Below are 18,677 nucleotides of genomic sequence, written 5' to 3' on the forward strand. Positions count from 1 at the left end.
TGAGGCACAGTTTTGGGACATCGGGATGTAGCCGTCTGTCCTTCAACTTGTGCCGACAATTTTCCAGCCACTTTTACTTCTGGTGAGGTGTCATCTCAGAGTCAAAATATGAATCCCTGTCAATGGTAAGCCCCCAGAATATTGATGGAATGACATCAAGGCTTCCGAGACGAGCTGGATGGAGATATCACTGAACAGTGCACGGATCAGGAATGAATTTGGAGCGAATGGGATCACCTTCCTCGGTGTGGAGAGGGTTAAGGATCAGATTGAATCGACGTGTTCGGAATCGCAAGGGCATTTTCGATCGAGGCAGTGAGGGGAGAGGGGAACAGGGTGAGAAAGGTGGGTGACCTGACCTGGATTTGGGATAGAGGGAATTCGGATAATGAACATGAGGGGGAGACAGGATGAGAACCAGAGGGGAAGATGGGGATAGAGGGGGAACGGGATAAAGAACCAAAGAGGGAGATGGGGATAGAGGGGGAACGGGATAAAGAACCAGAGAGGGAGATGGGGATAGAGGGGGAACGGGATAAAGAACCAGAGACGGGGATAGAGGGGGAACGGGATAAAGAACCAGAGACGGGGATAGAGGGGGAACGGTATAAAGACCCAGAGGGAGAGACGGGGATAGAGGGGGAATGGGATAAAGACCCAGAGGGGGAGACGGAGATAGAGGGGGAATGGGATAAAGACCCAGAGGGGGAGACGGGGATAGAGGGAGAATGGGATAAAGACCCAGAGGGAGAGACGGGGATAGAGGGGGAACAGGATAAAGACCCAGAGGGGGAGACAGGATCGAGAGGGAATGGGATAAAGATCCAGAGGGGGAGACGGGGATAGAGGGGGAACGGGATAAAGACCCAGAGGGGGAGACAGAATCGAGAGGGAATGGGATAAAGATCCAGAAGGGGAGACAAATTGAGGGGGAGACAGTATAAAGAACCAGAGGGGGAGATGGTTCGAGGGGAAACGGGATAAAGAACCAGGAAAACTCTGCAGGGGGTCAGATAGTGGCGAGGGCCAAGAGCAAGTAGAATGTGAGACTGAGGGACTGGGTGTTCCAAAGAGCCAGCACAGAAGCGAGGGGCCCAATGGCATTGTTCTGTCGCATTCCACCTCTCCTTCAGGAATGTTTCCACTGGCCCGCCTGCCCCTACCCCCCTGAACAAAACCAGCTCGCAGGCAAGGGAGTCTTGAAAATAACTTAACATATCTCTTTATTCGCTTTCTGCATTTATTCCGCATAACTATGTACACACACGGGAAAAAACAGATCACCCAAAAACAGAAGAGAAACTGAGAAGATTGAAGGAAATAGACACCACTTTGCTCAGAGGCTTCCTACCAGTCACATGACTGAGACCATGCGTTGACTTACATCACACAAGGCTTGTAACATGCACGCTCTAACATCACCTCCATGAGAATGTCTTTCTGAGGTGGCTCTGGATACCAAAGTGAAGGCTGGGAGATTGGTCACTCCGAAGGAACGCACGCGCCGAACATGTGGCACAGGTAAACACGCTGCACTGCACAGTGGGCCGGAACTTGGCCCTCCCTGCCCCTGGTGGTTGGTCCATTGGAGGGTAGGGGGGGACCGTAATGTCCCTGCACATCTCTCCTAGGGCAGCATCTGCTGACACACTACCCTCTTACCACTGGCCAATGCAAGGGTTTTGGCACAGACTTCGATTACATTTCGTGGGGTGGGTGAAGGCAGGGACACGTCTTGAGTAAGAATGAGGGTAGGAAAATGGCAACTCAGAATCCTGCTTCCTCATTCATTGTAATGGGTTAATGCAGGCACATCTGCGGTGCCCCTCACAGCCCACCAGGAAGGTAATGCATACTCTATAGCATCCTAAAGTGGCTAATTCAAATCGATAACTCTATCCCAGGTAGCTGTTATTCTGCATATAAACCACCTGAGCCCCTCGATTAGATTCCAGTCTGTAACTCCCTCCCAATGGCATTGTTATTCTGTATATATCCCCCGGAACCCCTCCAGATTGTAACTCACTCCCAGGCATCTGTTATTCTGTATATAAACCACCCGAGCCCCTCGATTAGATTTCAGTCTGTAACTCCCTCCCGGGTATCTGTTATTCTGTATATAAACCTCCCCGAACCCCTCGATTAGATTTCAGTCTGTAACTCACTCCAAGGGGTCTGTTATTCTGTATATAAACCACCCCGAACCTCTATGTTAGATTCCAAACTGTAACTCACTCCTGGGCACATGTTATTCTGTATATAAACTACCCTGAATCCCTCGATTACATTCCAGTCTGTAACTCACTTGCAGTTATCTGTTACTCTGTATATAAACCACCCCAAACCCTTCAATTAGATTCCGGCCTGTTATTCTTTCCCGGGTATCTGTTATCCTGTATATAAACCACCTCAAATCCCTCAATTAGATTCCAGTCTGTAACTCCCTCCCAGATAACTGTTAATCTGTAAATAAGCCACGCCGAACCCCTCAAATAGATTTCAGTCTTTACCTCATTCCCAGATATCAATAATTCGATAAACTCCATGAACTTCTCAATTAGACTCTGTATCTAACCCCGTGCTGTCCCTGTCCCTGGGAGTGTTTGATGGGGGACAGTGTATAGGGAGCTTTACTCTGTATCTAATCCCATGCTGTCCCTGTCCTGGGAGTGTTTGATGGGGGACAATGTAGAGGGAGCTTTACTCTGTATCTAACCCCGTGCTGTCCCTGTCCCTGGGAGTGTTTGATGGGGGGACAGTGTAGAGGGAGCTTTACTCTGTATCTAACCCCGTGCTGTCCCTGTCCCTCGGAGTGTTTGATGGGGGACAGTGTATAGGGAGCTTTACTCTGTATCTAACCCCGTGCTGTCCCTGTACTGGGAGTGTTTGATGGGGACAGTGTAGAGGGAGGTTTACTCTGTATCTAATCCCGTGCTGTCCCTGTCCTGGGAGTGTTTGATGGGGGACAGTGCAGAGAGAGCTTTACTCTGTATCTAACCCCGTGCTGTCCCTGTCCCTGGGAGTGTTTGATGGGGGGGACAGTGCAGAGGAAACCTTGCTCTATATCTAACCCCGTGCTGTCCCTGTCCTGGGAGTGTTTGATGGGGACAGTGTAGAGGGAGGTTTACTCTGTATCTAACCCCGTGCTGTCCCTGTCCTGGGGGAAATGGTGGACATCCGATAAGGGGCTGTGGCCAGGTGGGGTTGAGTCCTTACCATTGCAGTTCTGAGCTCATGATTGCACTGCATGGTAATGGGGACATGACCTGAGCCTGCAGTCAGGTGCTCTCCCTCTCCCACCGCGCTCCCACAACACTCACGGGTATCCAGAGAGGCCCAGAGAGAGACGCCTCACCTTGACTTCCCCGACATCCTTTCAGCCCGCTGAGAACGGCCACTGCTTCCTCTGCCGCTCCCTGCGCCATCTCACCCTCTCACCCAGCCGATAGTTCAACATCTCGTAACTTGGCAAAGTACTTTAATAAATATATTTGCTGAATTATACAGTCCGCATATTAATTAGTTAAATATATGTTTTCTTCTTTAAATATACATTCAGTCCGAAAAAAAAACGCGAGCCTCGCGAGGAATCTCTTTTTCACGCTCCTTGCTTGTGTTCAGCTCTAACATGGGGCTGGTGAGGCGCGTTTTCTTCTGTGGGGGTGAGGCAGAGTACCTGCCCACCCCTAGGCCCTTGTCTCTCAGGCCTTCGTGCAACACAGTATCAGAGTTTTGTTTTTCTCTCTCAGTTTTGTTTGTCGCGTTTCGATATATTAAAAAAGGAAGGGAAAAGAGTCCCAGGGTTTCTCCCTCAGGGAGGGGAAGGAGAAAGGAATATAAGAATGAAATCGAGGCCTAGGTTAAGGATGGAGGCAGGCCTGTTTCTGGAGGCCTGAGTAAGTTCCAGTCGGTGGGAGTAAGTCCGGGCAGGCCAGGGTACGTGTAAGTAGGTTAAAGTATAGATGTCAGTAGACCTGGATAGGCCCATGTTTGCCAGCCTTGGTGTGAGTCGTCCAGTATAAGTGTGTGTAGGCCAGTGTAGGTGTGTGTGTGTAGGCAGGGGCAGGCAGGTCTGGTGTGAGTAGGCCAGGGTAAGGTCAGAAGTCACATGACACCAGGTTATGGTCCAACAGGTTTATTTGACTATAACCTGGTGTCGTGTGACTTCTGATCTTGTCCACCCCCGGCACCTCCACATCTAGGCCAAGGTAGGTGTGAACAGGCCAGAGTTGGTGAGCATAGGCCCGGGCAGTTGTGAGTAGGCTGGGGTAGGGGTGACTAGGCCCAGGCAGGCTGGGGGTTGATGTCAGTGGGCCAGGACAAGTGTGAGTAGGCCGGAGGAGGCCAGATATGTTTGTGGAGGCAGGGGCAGGTGAGTAGACGCAAGGTGGCTGGGTTAACGTGGGCAGGCTGGGGTAGGTGTGAGTGGACCGGAGGAGGTTGTAGTAGGTGTGAGTGGGCCGGAGGAGGTTGGGGGTAGGTGTGAGTAGGCCGGAGGAGGTTGCGGTAGGTGTGAGTAGGGCAGGATAGGTGTGAGTAGGCTGGAGGAGGCCAAGGTAGAAGAGAACAGGCCTGGGTGGGCCTGAGACCCTCAGGCTTCAGCCTAGGTTCCCACTCCCTGATGACACTCCACCATTTTTGAAGGGAGAAGGGCCGACATCAGAACCTCCAAAGGGAGTGAGATTAAAGAATACCCTGCCCCTCAAAGCCTGCCCACCCCACCTCCCCAGACACCCCTGCTTCCCCACCTTCCCTTCTCCCTGACCCCACACCCCAGCAGTTCTAGCCCAGGCCAGCCCCCTCCCAGAACCGCTCTGCTCACACCACCGTGCTGATCCGGTTGGTGGGTTTGGCCTTGACCCCGGTAGAGACCTGACTGCTGGGGGGCCCGACCAGGGTCTGCTGAGGGTGTGGGTGAGGAGGCAGGGGCGAGAGGGGCAGCAGAGGCGAGTAGGGGGAGTGAGGGGACTGCGGGGTGAGGGGTGTCAGGGGAGTGAGGGGAGTGAGGGGTGAGTGCGGGGTGAGGGGTGACAGGGGAGAGTGGGGCGAGAGCTGGGGCGGCAGTGCATGCTGCTGCTGCAGTGCATGCTGCTGTGCGTGTTGCTGCTGCAGTACATGCTGCTGTGCGTGTTGCTGCTGCAGTGCATGCTGCTGCTGCAGTGCATGCTGTTGCGCATGCTGCTGTGCGTGTTGCTGCTGCAGTGCATGCTGCTGCGCGTGCTGCTGCTGCAGTGCATGCTGTTGCGCATGCTGCTGCTGCAGCGCGTGCTGCTGCTGCAGTGCATGCTGCTGTGCATGCTGCTGCTGCAGCGCGTGCTGCTGCTGCAGCGCATGCTGTTGCTGCAACGCATGCTGCTGCTGCAACGCATGCTGCTGCTGCTGCAGGGCGTGCTGCAGGGTGTGGTGTGTCAGTGGGTGCTGCTTCAGGGTGTGCCCAGCCAGCGCGTGCTGCATGGCTGCTGTCCCTCCATGGTGCAGGGTGTGCTGCGCTCCTGGGTGGTACTGCTTCTGCATCTGCCCTGGCATTGCCCCCGGGTGCTGTTGCGCCTGCCCATACTGCGCCATAGCATAGGCAGGGAGCTGGTGAGGTGCCAGCGGTGACTGAGGAGAGCTGACAGGCGGACGAATGGTATGGGCCATGGGGGCACGGGGCAGCAGCGGTGGTAGATTGGGTCTCTGTCTGCACTGGCGCTGCAGGGTGGCGTGGGGCAGAGTTGGCTGCGAGTGGAAGCGATGGTGATAGTAATAAGGTGGCGGAGGTTGGCAGTATTGAGCATGCAGTGCCTGGATCTTGGAGGGGACCTCAGACTGACCGCTCTGGAGCTGGTAGGCAGGCTGGTAGGAGGAGGCGGAGGTGTAGGACTGGCCACCCCCAGCCATCGAGTGTGCGTGCACCCCCTGCTTGCCTCGCTTACTCCCAAACAGGGAGCCCAGGAAGGAGGCCGAGTTGGAGAACTGGCGATGAGGCCTCATGGTGGAATCCTCTTGGATGGGCACAGGCCTCAGTGGCACACGGGGGCTGCTAATGATGGACCCCTGCAAGGGAGAGAGGGGAGACGGTGGGGTGGGGGGGGGGAGGGAGAGAGTGTGGGGGGAGAGAGGGAGGGAGTGTGGGGGGAGAGAGGGGAGATGGTGGGGTGGGGGGGGAGAGAGGGGAGACGGTGGGGTGGGGGGGAGGGAGGGAGTGTGGGGGGAGAGAGGGAGGGAGTGTGGGGGGAGAGAGGGGAGACGGTGGGGTGGGGGGGAGGGAGGGAGTGTGGGGGGTGAGAGGGGAGACGGTGGGGTGGGGGGAGAGAGGGGAGACGGTGGGGTGGGGGGAGAGGGAGAGAGTGTGGGGGGAGAGAGGGGAGACGGTGGGGTGGGGGGGGGAGGGAGAGAATGTGGGAGGAGAGAGGGGAGACGGTGGGGTGGGGGGGAGGGAGAGAGTGTGGGGGGAGAGAGGGGAGACGGTGGGGTGGGGGGGAGGGAGAGAGTGTGGGGGGAGAGAGGGAGGGAGTGTGGGGGGAGAGAGGGAGGGAGTGTGGGGGAAGAGAGGGGAGACGGTGGGGTGGGGGGGAGGGAGGGAGTGTGGGGGAAGAGAGGGAGACGGTGGGGTGGGGGGGGAGGGAGAGAGTGTGGGGGGAGAGAGGGAGGGAGTGTGGGGGGAGAGAGGGGAGACGGTGGGGTGGGGGGGGAGAGAGTGTGGGGGGAGAGAGGGGAGACGGTGGGGTGGGGGGGAGGGAGGGAGTGTGGGGGGAGAGAGGGGAGACGGTGGGGTGGGGGGGAGGGAGGGAGTGTGGGGGGAGAGAGGGAGACGGTGGGGTGGGGGGGAGGGAGGGAGTATGGGGGGAGAGAGGGGAGACGGTGGGGTGGGGGGGGAGGGAGGGAGTGTGGGGGGAGAGAGGGGAGACGGTGGGGTGGGGGGGGAGGGAGGGAGTGTGGGGGGAGAGAGGGGAGACGGTGAGGTGGGGGGGAGGGAGGGAGTGTGGGGGGGGAGAGAGGGGAGACGGTGGGGTGGGGGGGAGAGAGTGTGGGGGGAGAGAGGGGAGACGGTGGGGTGGGGGGGAGGGAGGGAGTGTGGGGGGGAGAGAGGGGAGACGGTGGGGTGGGGGGGAGGGAGGGAGTTTGGGGGGAGAGAGGGGAGACGGTGGGGTGGGGGGGGAGGGAGGGAGTGTGGGTGGAGAGAGGGGAGACGGTGGGGTGGGGGGGGAGGGAGAGAATGTGGGGGGAGAGAGGGGAGACGGTGGGGTGGGGGGGGAGGGAGAGAGTGTGGGGGGAGAGAGGGGAGACGGTGGGGTGGGGGGGGAGGGAGGGAGTGTGGGGGGAGAGAGGGGAGACGGTGGGGTGGGGGGGGAGGGAGAGAATGTGGGGGGAGAGAGGGGAGACGGTGGGGTGAGGGGGGAGGGAGGGAGTTTGGGGGGAGAGAGGGGAGACGGTGGGGTGGGGGGGGAGGGAGGGAGTGTGGGGGGAGAGAGGGGAGACGGTGGGGTGAGGGGGGAGGGAGGGAGTTTGGGGGGAGAGAGGGGAGACGGTGGGGTGGGGGGGGAGGGAGGGAGTGTGGGGGGGGAGAGAGGGGAGACGGTGGGGTGGGGGGGAGAGAGTGTGGGGGGAGAGAGGGGAGACGGTGGGGTGGGGGGGAGGGAGGGAGTGTGGGGGGAGAGAGGGGAGACGGTGGGGTGGGGGGGGAGGGAGAGAATGTGGGGGGAGAGAGGGGAGACGGTGGGGTGAGGGGGGAGGGAGGGAGTTTGGGGGGAGAGAGGGGAGACGGTGGGGTGGGGGGGGAGGGAGGGAGTGTGGGGGGAGAGAGGGGAGACGGTGGGGTGGGGGGGGAGGGAGAGAATGTGGGGGGAGAGAGGGGAGACGGTGGGGTGGGGGGGGAGGGAGAGAGTGTGGGGGGAGAGAGGGGAGACGGTGGGGTGGGGGGGAGGGAGAGAGTGTGGGGGGAGAGAGGGAGGGAGTGTGGGGGGAGAGAGGGAGGGAGTGTGGGGGGAGAGAGGGGAGACGGTGGGGTGGGGGGGAGAGAGGGAGTGTGGGGGAAGAGAGGGAGACGGTGGGGTGGGGGGGGAGGGAGAGAGTGTGGGGGGAGAGAGGGAGGGAGTGTGGGGGGAGAGAGGGGAGACGGTGGGGTGGGGGGGGAGAGAGTGTGGGGGGAGAGAGGGAGGGAGTGTGGGGGGAGAGAGGGGAGACGGTGGGGTGGGGGGGGAGAGAGTGTGGGGGGAGAGAGGGGAGACGGTGGGGTGGGGGGGAGGGAGGGAGTGTGGGGGGAGAGAGGGGAGACGGTGGGGTGGGGGGGAGGGAGGGAGTGTGGGGGGAGAGAGGGAGCCGGTGGGGTGGGGGGGAGGGAGGGAGTATGGGGGGAGAGAGGGGAGACGGTGGGGTGGGGGGGAGGGAGGGAGTGTGGGGGGAGAGAGGGGAGACGGTGGGGTGGGGGGGAGAGAGTGTGGGGGGAGAGAGGGGAGACGGTGGGGTGGGGGGGAGGGAGGGAGTGTGGGGGGGGAGAGAGGGGAGACGGTGGGGTGGGGGGGAGAAGGTGTGGGGGGAGAGAGGGGAGACGGTGGGGTGGGGAGGAGGGAGGGAGGGAGTGTGGGGGGGAGAGAGGGGAGACGGTGGGGTGGGGGGGAGGGAGGGAGTTTGGGGGGAGAGAGGGGAGACGGTGGGGTGGGGGGGGAGGGAGGGAGTGTGGGGGGAGAGAGGGGAGACGGTGGGGTGGGGGGGGAGGGAGAGAATGTGGGGGGAGAGAGGGGAGACGGTGGGGTGGGGGGGGAGGGAGAGAGTGTGGGGGGAGAGAGGGGAGACGGTGGGGTGGGGGGGGAGGGAGGGAGTGTGGGGGGAGAGGGGGGAGACGGTGGGGTGGGGGGGGAGGGAGAGAATGTGGGGGGAGAGAGGGGAGACGGTGGGGTGAGGGGGGAGGGAGGGAGTTTGGGGGGAGAGAGGGGAGACGGTGGGGTGGGGGGGGAGGGAGGGAGTGTGGGGGGAGAGAGGGGAGACGGTGGGGTGAGGGGGGAGGGAGGGAGTTTGGGGGGAGAGAGGGGAGACGGTGGGGTGGAAGGGGAGGGAGGGAGTGTGGGGGGAGAGAGGGGAGACGGTGGGGTGGGGGGGGAGGGAGAGAATGTGGGGGGAGAGAGGGGAGACGGTGGGGTGGGGGGGGAGGGAGAGAGTGTGGGGGGAGAGAGGGGAGACGGTGGGGTGGGGGGGAGGGAGAGAGTGTGGGGGGAGAGAGGGAGGGAGTGTGGGGGGAGAGAGGGAGGGAGTGTGGGGGGAGAGTGGGGAGACGGTGGGGTGGGGGGGAGGGAGGGAGTGTGGGGGAAGAGAGGGAGACGGTGGGGTGGGGGGGGAGGGAGAGAGTGTGGGGGGAGAGAGGGAGGGAGTGTGGGGGGAGAGAGGGGAGACGGTGGGGTGGGGGGGGAGAGAGTGTGGGGGGAGAGAGGGGAGACGGTGGGGTGGGGGGGAGGGAGGGAGTGTGGGGGGAGAGAGGGGAGACGGTGGGGTGGGGGGGAGGGAGGGAGTGTGGGGGGAGAGAGGGAGACGGTGGGGTGGGGGGGAGGGAGAGAGTGTAGGGGGAGAGAGGGAGACGGTGGGGTGGGGGGGGAGGGAGGGAGTATGGGGGGAGAGAGGGAGACGGTGGGGTGGGGGGGAGGGAGGGAGTGTGGGGGGAGAGAGGGGAGACGGTGAGGTGGGGGGGAGGGAGGGAGTGTGGGGGGGGAGAGAGGGGAGACGGTGGGGTGGGGGGGGAGAGAGTGTGGGGGGAGAGAGGGGAGACGGTGGGGTGGGGGGAGGGAGGGAGTGTGGGGGGGAGAGAGGGGAGACGGTGGGGTGGGGTGGGGGGGGAGAGAGTGTGGGGGGAGAGAGGGGAGACGGTGGGGTGGGGGGGGAGGGAGGGAGTGTGGGGGCAGAGAGGGGAGACGGTGGGGTGGGGGGAGGGAGGGAGTGTGGGGGGAGAGAGGGGAGACGGTGAGGTGAGGGGGGAGGGAGGGAGTATGGGGGGAGAGAGAGGAGACGGTGGGGTGGGGGGGAGGGAGGGAGTGTGGGGGGAGAGAGGGGAGACGGTGAGGTGAGGGGGGAGGGAGGGAATGTGGGGGGAGAGAGGGGAGACGGTGGGGGGGAGGGAGGGAGTGTGGGGGGAGAGAGGGGAGATGGTGGGGTGGGGGGGGAGGGAGAAAGTGTGGGGGGAGAGAGGGGAGATGGTGGGGTGGGGGGGGAGGGAGAGAGTGTGGGGGGAGAGAGGGGAGACGGTGGGATGGGGGGGGAGAGAGGGAGTGTGGGGGGAGAGAGGGGAGACGGTGGGGTGGGGGGGAGGGAGGGAGTGTGGGGGGAGAGAGGGAGACGGTGGGGTGGGGGGGGAGGGAGAGAGTGTAGGGGGAGAGAGGGAGACGGTGGGGTGGGGGGGGGAGGGAGGGAGTATGGGGGGAGAGAGGGGAGACGGTGGGGTGAGGGGGGAGGGAGGGAGTGTGGGGGGGGAGAGGGGAGACGGTGGGGTGAGGGGGGAGGGAGGGAGTGTGGGGGGAGAGAGGGAGACGGTGGGGTGGGGGGGAGGGAGGGAGTGTGGGGGGAGAGAGGGGAGACGGTGGGGTGGGGGGGAGGGAGGGAGTGTGGGGGGAGAGATGGAGACGGTGGGGTGGGGGGGAGGGAGAGAGTGTGGGGGGAGAGAGGGGAGACGGTGGGGTGGGGGGGAGGGAGGGAGTGTGGGGGGAGAGAGGGGAGACAGTGGGGTGGGGGGGAGGGAGGGAGTGTGGGGGGAGAGAGGGAGACGGTGGGGTGGGGGGGGAGGGAGAGAGTGTAGGGGGAGAGAGGGAGACGGTGGGGTGGGGGGGAGGGAGGGAGTGTGGGGGGAGAGAGGGGAGACGGTGGGGTGGGGGGGAGGGAGGGAGTGTGGGGGGAGAGAGGGGAGACGGTGGGGTGGGGGGGAGGGAGGGAGTGTGGGGGGAGAGAGGGAGACGGTGGGGTGGGGGGGGAGGGAGAGAGTGTAGGGGGAGAGAGGGAGACGGTGGGGTGGGGGGGAGGGAGAGAGTGTAGGGGGAGAGAGGGGAGACGGTGGGGTGGAGGGGGAGGGAGGGAGTGTAGGGGGAGAGAGGGAGACGGTGGGGTGGGGGGGAGGGAGAGAGTGTAGGGGGAGAGAGGGGAGACGGTGGGGTGGAGGGGGAGGGAGGGAGTGTGGGGGGAGAGAGGGGAGACGGTGGGGTGGGGGGGAGGGAGGGAGTGTGGGGGGAGAGAGGGGAGACGGTGGGGTGTGGGGGGAGGGAGGGAGTGTGGGGGGAGAGAGGGGAGACGGTGGGGTGAGGGGGGAGGGAGGGAGTGTGGGGGGAGAGAGGGGAGACGGTGGGGTGGGGGGGGAGGGAGAGAGTGTGGGGGGAGAGAGGGGAGACGGTGGGGTGGGGGGGAGGGAGGGAGTGTGGGGGGAGAGAGGGAGACGGTGGGGTGGGGGGGGAGGGAGGGAGTGTGGGGGGAGAGAGGGGAGACGGTGGGGGGGAGGGAGGGAGTGTGGGGGGAGAGAGGGGAGACGGTGGGGTGAGGGGGAAGGGAGGGAGTGTGGAGGGAGAGAGGGGAGACGGTGGGACGAGGGGGGAGGGAGGGAGTGTGGGGGGAGAGGGGGGAGACGGTGGGGTGAGGGGGGAGGGAGGAAGTGTGGGGGGAGAGAGGGGAGACGGTGGGGCGAGGGGGGCGGGAGGGAATGTGGGGGGAGAGAGGGCAGACGGTGGGGTGAGGGGGAGGGAGTGTGGGGGGAGAGAGGGGAGACGGTGGGGTGAGGGGGAGGGACGGAGTGAGGGAGACGGTGGGGTGAGGGGGGACGGAGGGAGTGTGGGGGGAGTGAGTGAGGGAGACCGGAGAAACAGGGAGGGAGAGGGAGGGGGGACGGTGGGGTGAGGGGGTGAGGGAGTGAGGGAGATGGTGGGGTGAGGGGGGAGGGAGGGATTATGGGGGGAGAGAGGGCAGACGGTGGGGTGAGGGGGAAGGGAGGGAGTGGGGGTGGGGGGAGGGAGTGAGGGAGACGGTGGGGTGAGTGTGGAGGGAGGGAGTGTGGGGGGAGGGAGTGAGGGAGACCGGAGAAACAGGGAGGGAGAGGGAGGGGAAACAGTGGGGTGAAGGGGCGGGAGGGATTATGGGGGGAGAGAGGGCAGACGGTGGGGTGAGGGGGTAGGGAGGGAGTGGGGGTGGGGGGAGGGAGTGAGGGAGACGGTGGGGTGAGGGGGGAGGGAGGGAGTGTGGGGGGAGGGAGTGAGGGAGTGTGGGGGGAGAGAGGGCAGACAGTGGGGTGAGGGGGGAGGGAGGGAGTATGGGGGAGAGAGAGGAGACGGTGGGGTAAGGGGAGAGGGAGGGAGTGTGGGGGGTGTGAGTGAGGGAGACCGGAGAAACAGGGAGGGAGAGGGAGGGGGGATGGTGGGGCGAAGGGGGAGGGAGTGAGGGAGATGGTGGGGTGAGGTGGGAGGGAGGAATTATGGGGGGAGAGAGGGCAGACGGTGGGGTGAGGGGGGAGGGAGGGAGTGTGGGGGGAGAGAGGGGAAACAGTGGGGTGAGGGGGGAGGGAGGGAGTGTGGGGGAGTGAGTGAGGGAGACCGGAGAAACAGGGAGGGAGAGGGAGGGGGGATGGTGGAGTGAGGGGGGAGGGAGTGGGGGTGGGGAGAGAGAGGGGAAACAGTGGGGTGAGGGGGGAGGGAGGGATTATGGGGGCAGAGAGGGCAGACGGTGGGGTGAGAGGGGAGGGAGGGAGTGTGGGGGGAGAGAGTGAGGAAACCGGAGAAAAAGGGAGGGAATGGGAGAGGAGACGGTGGGGTGAGGGGGAGGGAGGGAATGTGGGGGGAGAGCGTGAGGGAGACCGGAGAAAAAGGGAGGGAGAGGGAGAGTGAGAGATGTAGGGGGAGAAAGAGTGAGGGAGAGAGAGGGGGAGGGACAGTGGGAGAAAGTGAGGGAGAGTCAGGGAAAAGGGGGAGAGAGAATGAGGCAGAGAGAGAGAGAGAGAGAGTGAGGGAGAGGGGGAGAAAGTGATACAGAGGAGGAGAGAGGGGTGTGGGAGAGAGAGAGTGTGGGAGAGGGGGAGAGAGAGTGTGAGAGAGACACACACACAGAGGTATGGGGGGGGGGGCAGAGGGTTGGGGAACAGAGAAAAATGTTTGTATTATGCACTTGTCTTCAGGAGCTCCAGGTCTCCCCACCCTCCCCTCCCCTCCCCTTCCCTCCCCTCCCCTTCCCTACCAAACACTTTGACAGCAAGAGCCTCATCACACTGCATCCCCAATCAGGGAGGGGGAGCTGTTACCATGGGGATTCCTGCTCGCCCCCTCCCCTATTGGATGGTGTGTGAGAGGGAGAGTGTGTGTATGTGTGTGTGTGAGGGAGAGAGTGTGTGAGACGGTAGGGGTGTGTGTGTGTGAGAGGGAGAGAGTGTGTGAGGGAGAGAGTGTGTGAGACGGAGGGTGTGTGTGTGTATGTGTGTGTGTGAGGGAGAGAGTGTGTGTGTGAGTGGGAGAGAATGAGTGTGTGTGTGAGAGGGAGAGAATGAGTGTGTGTGAGAGAGGGAGAGAGTGTGTATGAGGGAGATAGTGTGTGAGACGGAGGGTGTGTGTGTGAGAGGGAGAGAGTGTGTGAGGGAGAGAGTGTGTGTGAGTCTGTGAGACGGAGGGGATGTGTGTGTGTGAGAGGGAGAGAGTGTGTGTGAGGGAGGGTGTGTGTGTGTGAGACGGAGGGGGAGTGTGTGTGTGTGAGAGAGGGAGAGAATGTGTGTGAGGGAGAGAGTATGTGTGAGTGTGTGAGACGGAGGGTGTGTGTGTGTGTGAGAGGGAGAGAGTGTGTGTGAGGGAGGGGGTGTGTGTGTGTGTGTGAGACGGAGGATGTGAGATGGAGGGTGTGTGTGTATGTGTGAGAGAGGGAGAGAATGTGTGTGAGGGAGAGAGTATGTGTGAGTGTGTGAGACGGAGGGTGTGTGTGTGTGTGAGAGGGAGAGAGTGTGTGTGAGGGAGGGTGTGTGTGTGTGTGTGAGACGGAGGATGTGAGATGGAGGATGTGTGTGTATGTGTGAGAGAGGGAGAGAATGTGTGTGAGGGAGAGAGTATGTGTGAGTGTGTGAGACGGAGGGTGTGAGTGTGTGAGACGGAGGGTGTGTGTGTGTGTGAGAGGGAGAGAGTGTGTGTGAGGGAGGGTGTGTGTGTGTGTGTGAGACGGAGGGTGTGTGTGTGTGTGTGAGAGAGGGAGAGAATGTGTGTGAGGGAGAGAGTATGTGTGAGTGTGTGAGACGGAGGGTGTGAGTGTGTGAGACGGAGGGTGTGTGTGTGTGTGAGAGGGAGAGAGTGTGTGTGAGGGAGGGTGTGTGTGTGTGTGTGTGAGACGGAGGGTGTGTGTGTGTGTGTGTGTGTGTGAGGGAGAGAGTGTGTGTGTGAGGGAGTGTGTGTGAGTGTGTGTGAGAGAGAGAGTGTGTGTGAGGGAGAGAGTATGTGTGAGTGTGTGAGACGGAGGGGGTGTGTGTGTGAGTGAGGGAGAGAGTGTGTGTGAGTGTGTGAGACGGAGGATGTGAGACGGAGGTGTGTGTGTGTGTGTGAGAGGGAGAGCATGTGTGAGAGGGAGGGTGTGTGTCTGTGTGTGTGTCTGTGTGTCTGTGTGTGTGTCTGTGTCTGTGTGTGTGTCTGTGTGTGTGTGTGTGTCTGTGTGTGTGTCTGTCTGTGTGTGTGTGTGTGTGTGTGTGTGTACAGAGTTGTTGACCGGAGTGGGTGCAGGGACATTGTGTGATGGGGTTGGTTTTTGATGAATCGGACAAGAACTGAGACCTCTGTGAAATGTGGCCAGAGGAAACCCGCTCTCAGAGATCAGGATGTTGGAGCAATGTGGGAATACTGGTGATGGACAGTGGACAGGGGTTGGTTCAGGATAGAGGGGGCGGGGGGGAATATTCAGGGGGACAGAATGCAAATTTAGGGTGGACTGGAGATCAGGAATCTGGAGGATATGGAGATCCTGGATCAAGCCCTCAATACGACATTGGGGAATTGGGGAGAAACCCCCTCTGCTCTACCAATGCAATTCGACAATGGGAGGCGTGGTAAAACGGGTTTTACAACAGGGTGGAGAATAGGGCCAGGGGTAAAGGGGTCACTGGGATATGAGGGGGTGATAGGGGGTAAATGGGTAAAGGGGACATTAGGGATTTGAGGGGATGATGGGTGGTAAATGGGTAAAGGGGACATTAGGGATATGAGGGGGTGGTGGGGTAAATGGGTAAAGGGGACATTAGGGATATGAGGGGATGATGGGGTAAATGGGTAAAGGGGACATTAGGGATATGAGGGTGTGATGGGGGTAAATGGGTAAAGGGGACATTAGACATATGAGGGGATGATGGGGTAAATGGGTAAAGGGGACATTAGGGATATGAGGGAGTGATGGGGTAAATGGGTAAAGGGGACATTAGGGATTTGAGGGGGTGATGGGTGGTAAATGGGTAAAGAGGACATTAGGGATATGAGGGGGTGATGGGTGGTAAATGGGTAAAGGGGACATTAGGGATATGAGGGGGTGATGGGTGGTAAATGGGTAAAGGGGACATTAGGGATATGAGGGGGTGATGGGGGGGTAAATGGGTAAAGGAGACATTAGGGATTTGAGGGGGTGATGGGTGGTAAATGGGTAAAGGGGAGATTAGGGATATGAGGGGGTGATGGGTGGTAAATGGGTAAAGGGGACATTAGGGATATGAGAGGGTGATGGGGTAAATGGGTAAAGGGGACATTAGGGATTTGAGGGGGTGATGGGTGGTAAATGGGTAAAGGGGACATTAGGGATATGAGGGGCTGATGGGGGTAGACGGGTAAAGGGGACATTAGGGATATGAGAGGGTGGTGGGGTAAATGGGTAAAGGGGACATTAGAGATATGAGGGGGTGATGGGGCAAATGGGTAAAGGGGACATTAGGGATATGAGGGGCTGATGTGGGGAAAATGGGTAAAGGGGACATTAGGGATATGAGGGGGTGATGGGGTAAATGGGTAAAGGGGACATTAGGGATTTGAGGGGGTGATGGGTGGTAAATGGGTAAAGGGGACATTAGGGATATGAGGGGCTGATGGGGGTAGACGGGTAAAGGGGACATTAGGGATATGAGGGGGTGATGGGGTAAATGAGTAAAGGGGACATTAGGGATATGAGAGGGTGATGGGGTAAATGGGTAAAGGGGACATTAGGGATATGAGGGGCTGATGTGGGGAAAATGGGTAAAGGGGACATTAGGGATATGAGGGGGTGATGGGGTAAATGGGTAAATGGAATATTAGGGATATGAGGGGGTGATGGGGGCAAATGGGTAAAAGGGACATTAGTCATATGAGGGGGTGATGGGGGCAAATGGGTAAAGGGGACATTAGGGATATGAGGGGATGATGGGGGCAAATAGGTAAAGGGGACATTAGGGATATGAGGGGGTGATGGGGTAAATGGGTAAAGGGGACATTAGGGATATGAGGGGCTGATGGGGTAAATGGAATATTAGGGATATGAAGGGGTGATGGGGGCAAATGGGTAAAAGGGACATTAGGGATATGAGAGGGTGTTGGGGGAGTAAATGGGTAAAGGGGTCATTAGGGATATGAGGGGGTGATGGGGTGGGTTAAATGGGTAAAGGGGACATTAGGGATATGAGAAGGTGATGTGGGGTAAATGGGTAAAGGGGACATTAGGGATATGAGGGGGTGATTGGGTGGGGTAAATGGGTAAAGGGGACATTATGGATATGAGGGGGTGATGGGGTGGGATAAATGGGTAAAGGGGACATTAGGGATATGAGGGGGTGATGGGGGTAAATGGAATATTAGGGATATGAAGGGGTGATGGGGGCAAATGGGTAAAAGGGACATTAGGGATATGAGAGGGTGTTGGGGGAGTAAATGGGTAAAGGGGTCATTAGGGATATGAGGGGGTGATGGGGTGGGTTAAATGGGTAAAGGGGACATTAGGGATATGAGAAGGTGATGTGGGGTAAATGGGTAAAGGGGACATTAGGGATATGAGGGGGTGATTGGGTGGGGTAAATGGGTAAAGGGGACATTATGGATATGAGGGGGTGATGGGGTGGGATAAATGGGTAAAGGGGACATTAGGGATATGAGGGGGTGATGGGGGTAAATGGGTAAATGGGATATTAGGGATATGAGGGGTTGATGGGGGTAAATGGGTCATTAGGGATATGAGGGGGTGATGGGGAAAAGGGGACATTAGTGATATGAGGGGGAGATGGGGGTAAATGGGTAAAGGGGGCATTAGAGATATGAGGTGGTTATGGGGGTAAATAGGACATTAGGGATATGAGGGGGTGATGGGGGTAAAGGGGACATTAGGGATATGAGGGGGTGATGGGTGGTAAATGGGTAAAGGGGACATTAGGGATATGAGGGGGTGATGGGTGGTAAATGGGTAAAGAGGACATTAGGGATATGAGGGGGTGATGGGTGGTAAATGGGTAAAGGGGACATTAGGGATATGAGGGGGTGATGGGTGGTAAATGGGTAAAGGGGACATTAGGGATATGAGGGGGTGATGGGGGGGTAAATGGGTAAAGGAGACATTAGGGATTTGAGGGGGTGATGGGTGGTAAATGGGTAAAGGGGAGATTAGGGATATGAGGGGGTGATGGGTGGTAAATGGGTAAAGGGGACATTAGGGATATGAGAGGGTGATGGGGTAAATGGGTAAAGGGGACATTAGGGATTTGAGGGGGTGATGGGTGGTAAATGGGTAAAGGGGACATTAGGGATATGAGGGGCTGATGGGGGTAGACGGGTAAAGGGGACATTAGGGATATGAGAGGGTGGTGGGGTAAATGGGTAAAGGGGACATTAGAGATATGAGGGGGTGATGGGGCAAATGGGTAAAGGGGACATTAGGGATATGAGGGGGTGATGGGGTAAATGAGTAAAGGGGACATTAGGGATATGAGAGGGTGATGGGGTAAATGGGTAAAGGGGACATTAGGGATATGAGGGGCTGATGTGGGGAAAATGGGTAAAGGGGACATTAGGGATATGAGGGGGTGATGGGGTAAATGGGTAAATGGAATATTAGGGATATGAGGGGGTGATGGGGGCAAATGGGTAAAAGGGACATTAGTCATATGAGGGGGTGATGGGGGCAAATGGGTAAAGGGGACATTAGGGATATGAGGGGATGATGGGGGCAAATAGGTAAAGGGGACATTAGGGATATGAGGGGGTGATGGGGTAAATGGGTAAAGGGGACATTAGGGATATGAGGGGCTGATGGGGTAAATGGAATATTAGGGATATGAAGGGGTGATGGGGGCAAATGGGTAAAAGGGACATTAGGGATATGAGAGGGTGTTGGGGGAGTAAATGGGTAAAGGGGTCATTAGGGATATGAGGGGGTGATGGGGTGGGTTAAATGGGTAAAGGGGACATTAGGGATATGAGAAGGTGATGTGGGGTAAATGGGTAAAGGGGACATTAGGGATATGAGGGGGTGATTGGGTGGGGTAAATGGGTAAAGGGGACATTATGGATATGAGGGGGTGATGGGGTGGGATAAATGGGTAAAGGGGACATTAGGGATATGAGGGGGTGATGGGGGTAAATGGAATATTAGGGATATGAAGGGGTGATGGGGGCAAATGGGTAAAAGGGACATTAGGGATATGAGAGGGTGTTGGGGGAGTAAATGGGTAAAGGGGTCATTAGGGATATGAGGGGGTGATGGGGTGGGTTAAATGG

At 59.7% G+C, this 18,677-nt stretch overlaps 1 protein-coding gene across 7 annotated transcripts in view; it reads right to left on the bottom strand.

Moving 5' to 3' along the window:
- Positions 1–1,197: 1,197 nt before the first annotated feature.
- The window catches only part of LOC122545274 (IQ motif and SEC7 domain-containing protein 1-like), a 307,064-nt gene continuing 289,584 nt past the window's right edge, over positions 1,198–18,677 (bottom strand). For 6 of the 7 annotated variants that reach the window (XM_087985256.1, XM_087985255.1, XM_087985254.1 and 3 more), the window contains one exon: positions 1,198–6,036. In XM_087985256.1, the coding sequence (XP_087841382.1) occupies positions 4,819–6,036 (1,218 nt within the window). In that variant the 3' untranslated portion in view covers positions 1,198–4,818. The remainder of the gene's footprint in view (positions 6,037–18,677) is intronic. The other variant, XR_015755540.1, reaches the window with a different exon arrangement.

The sequence above is a fragment of the Chiloscyllium plagiosum genome, unplaced genomic scaffold, assembly GCF_037043375.1.
Source record: "Chiloscyllium plagiosum isolate Xiang-an unplaced genomic scaffold, Cpla_swu_hap1 HiC_scaffold_51, whole genome shotgun sequence".
Taxonomy (NCBI): domain Eukaryota; kingdom Metazoa; phylum Chordata; class Chondrichthyes; order Orectolobiformes; family Hemiscylliidae; genus Chiloscyllium; species Chiloscyllium plagiosum.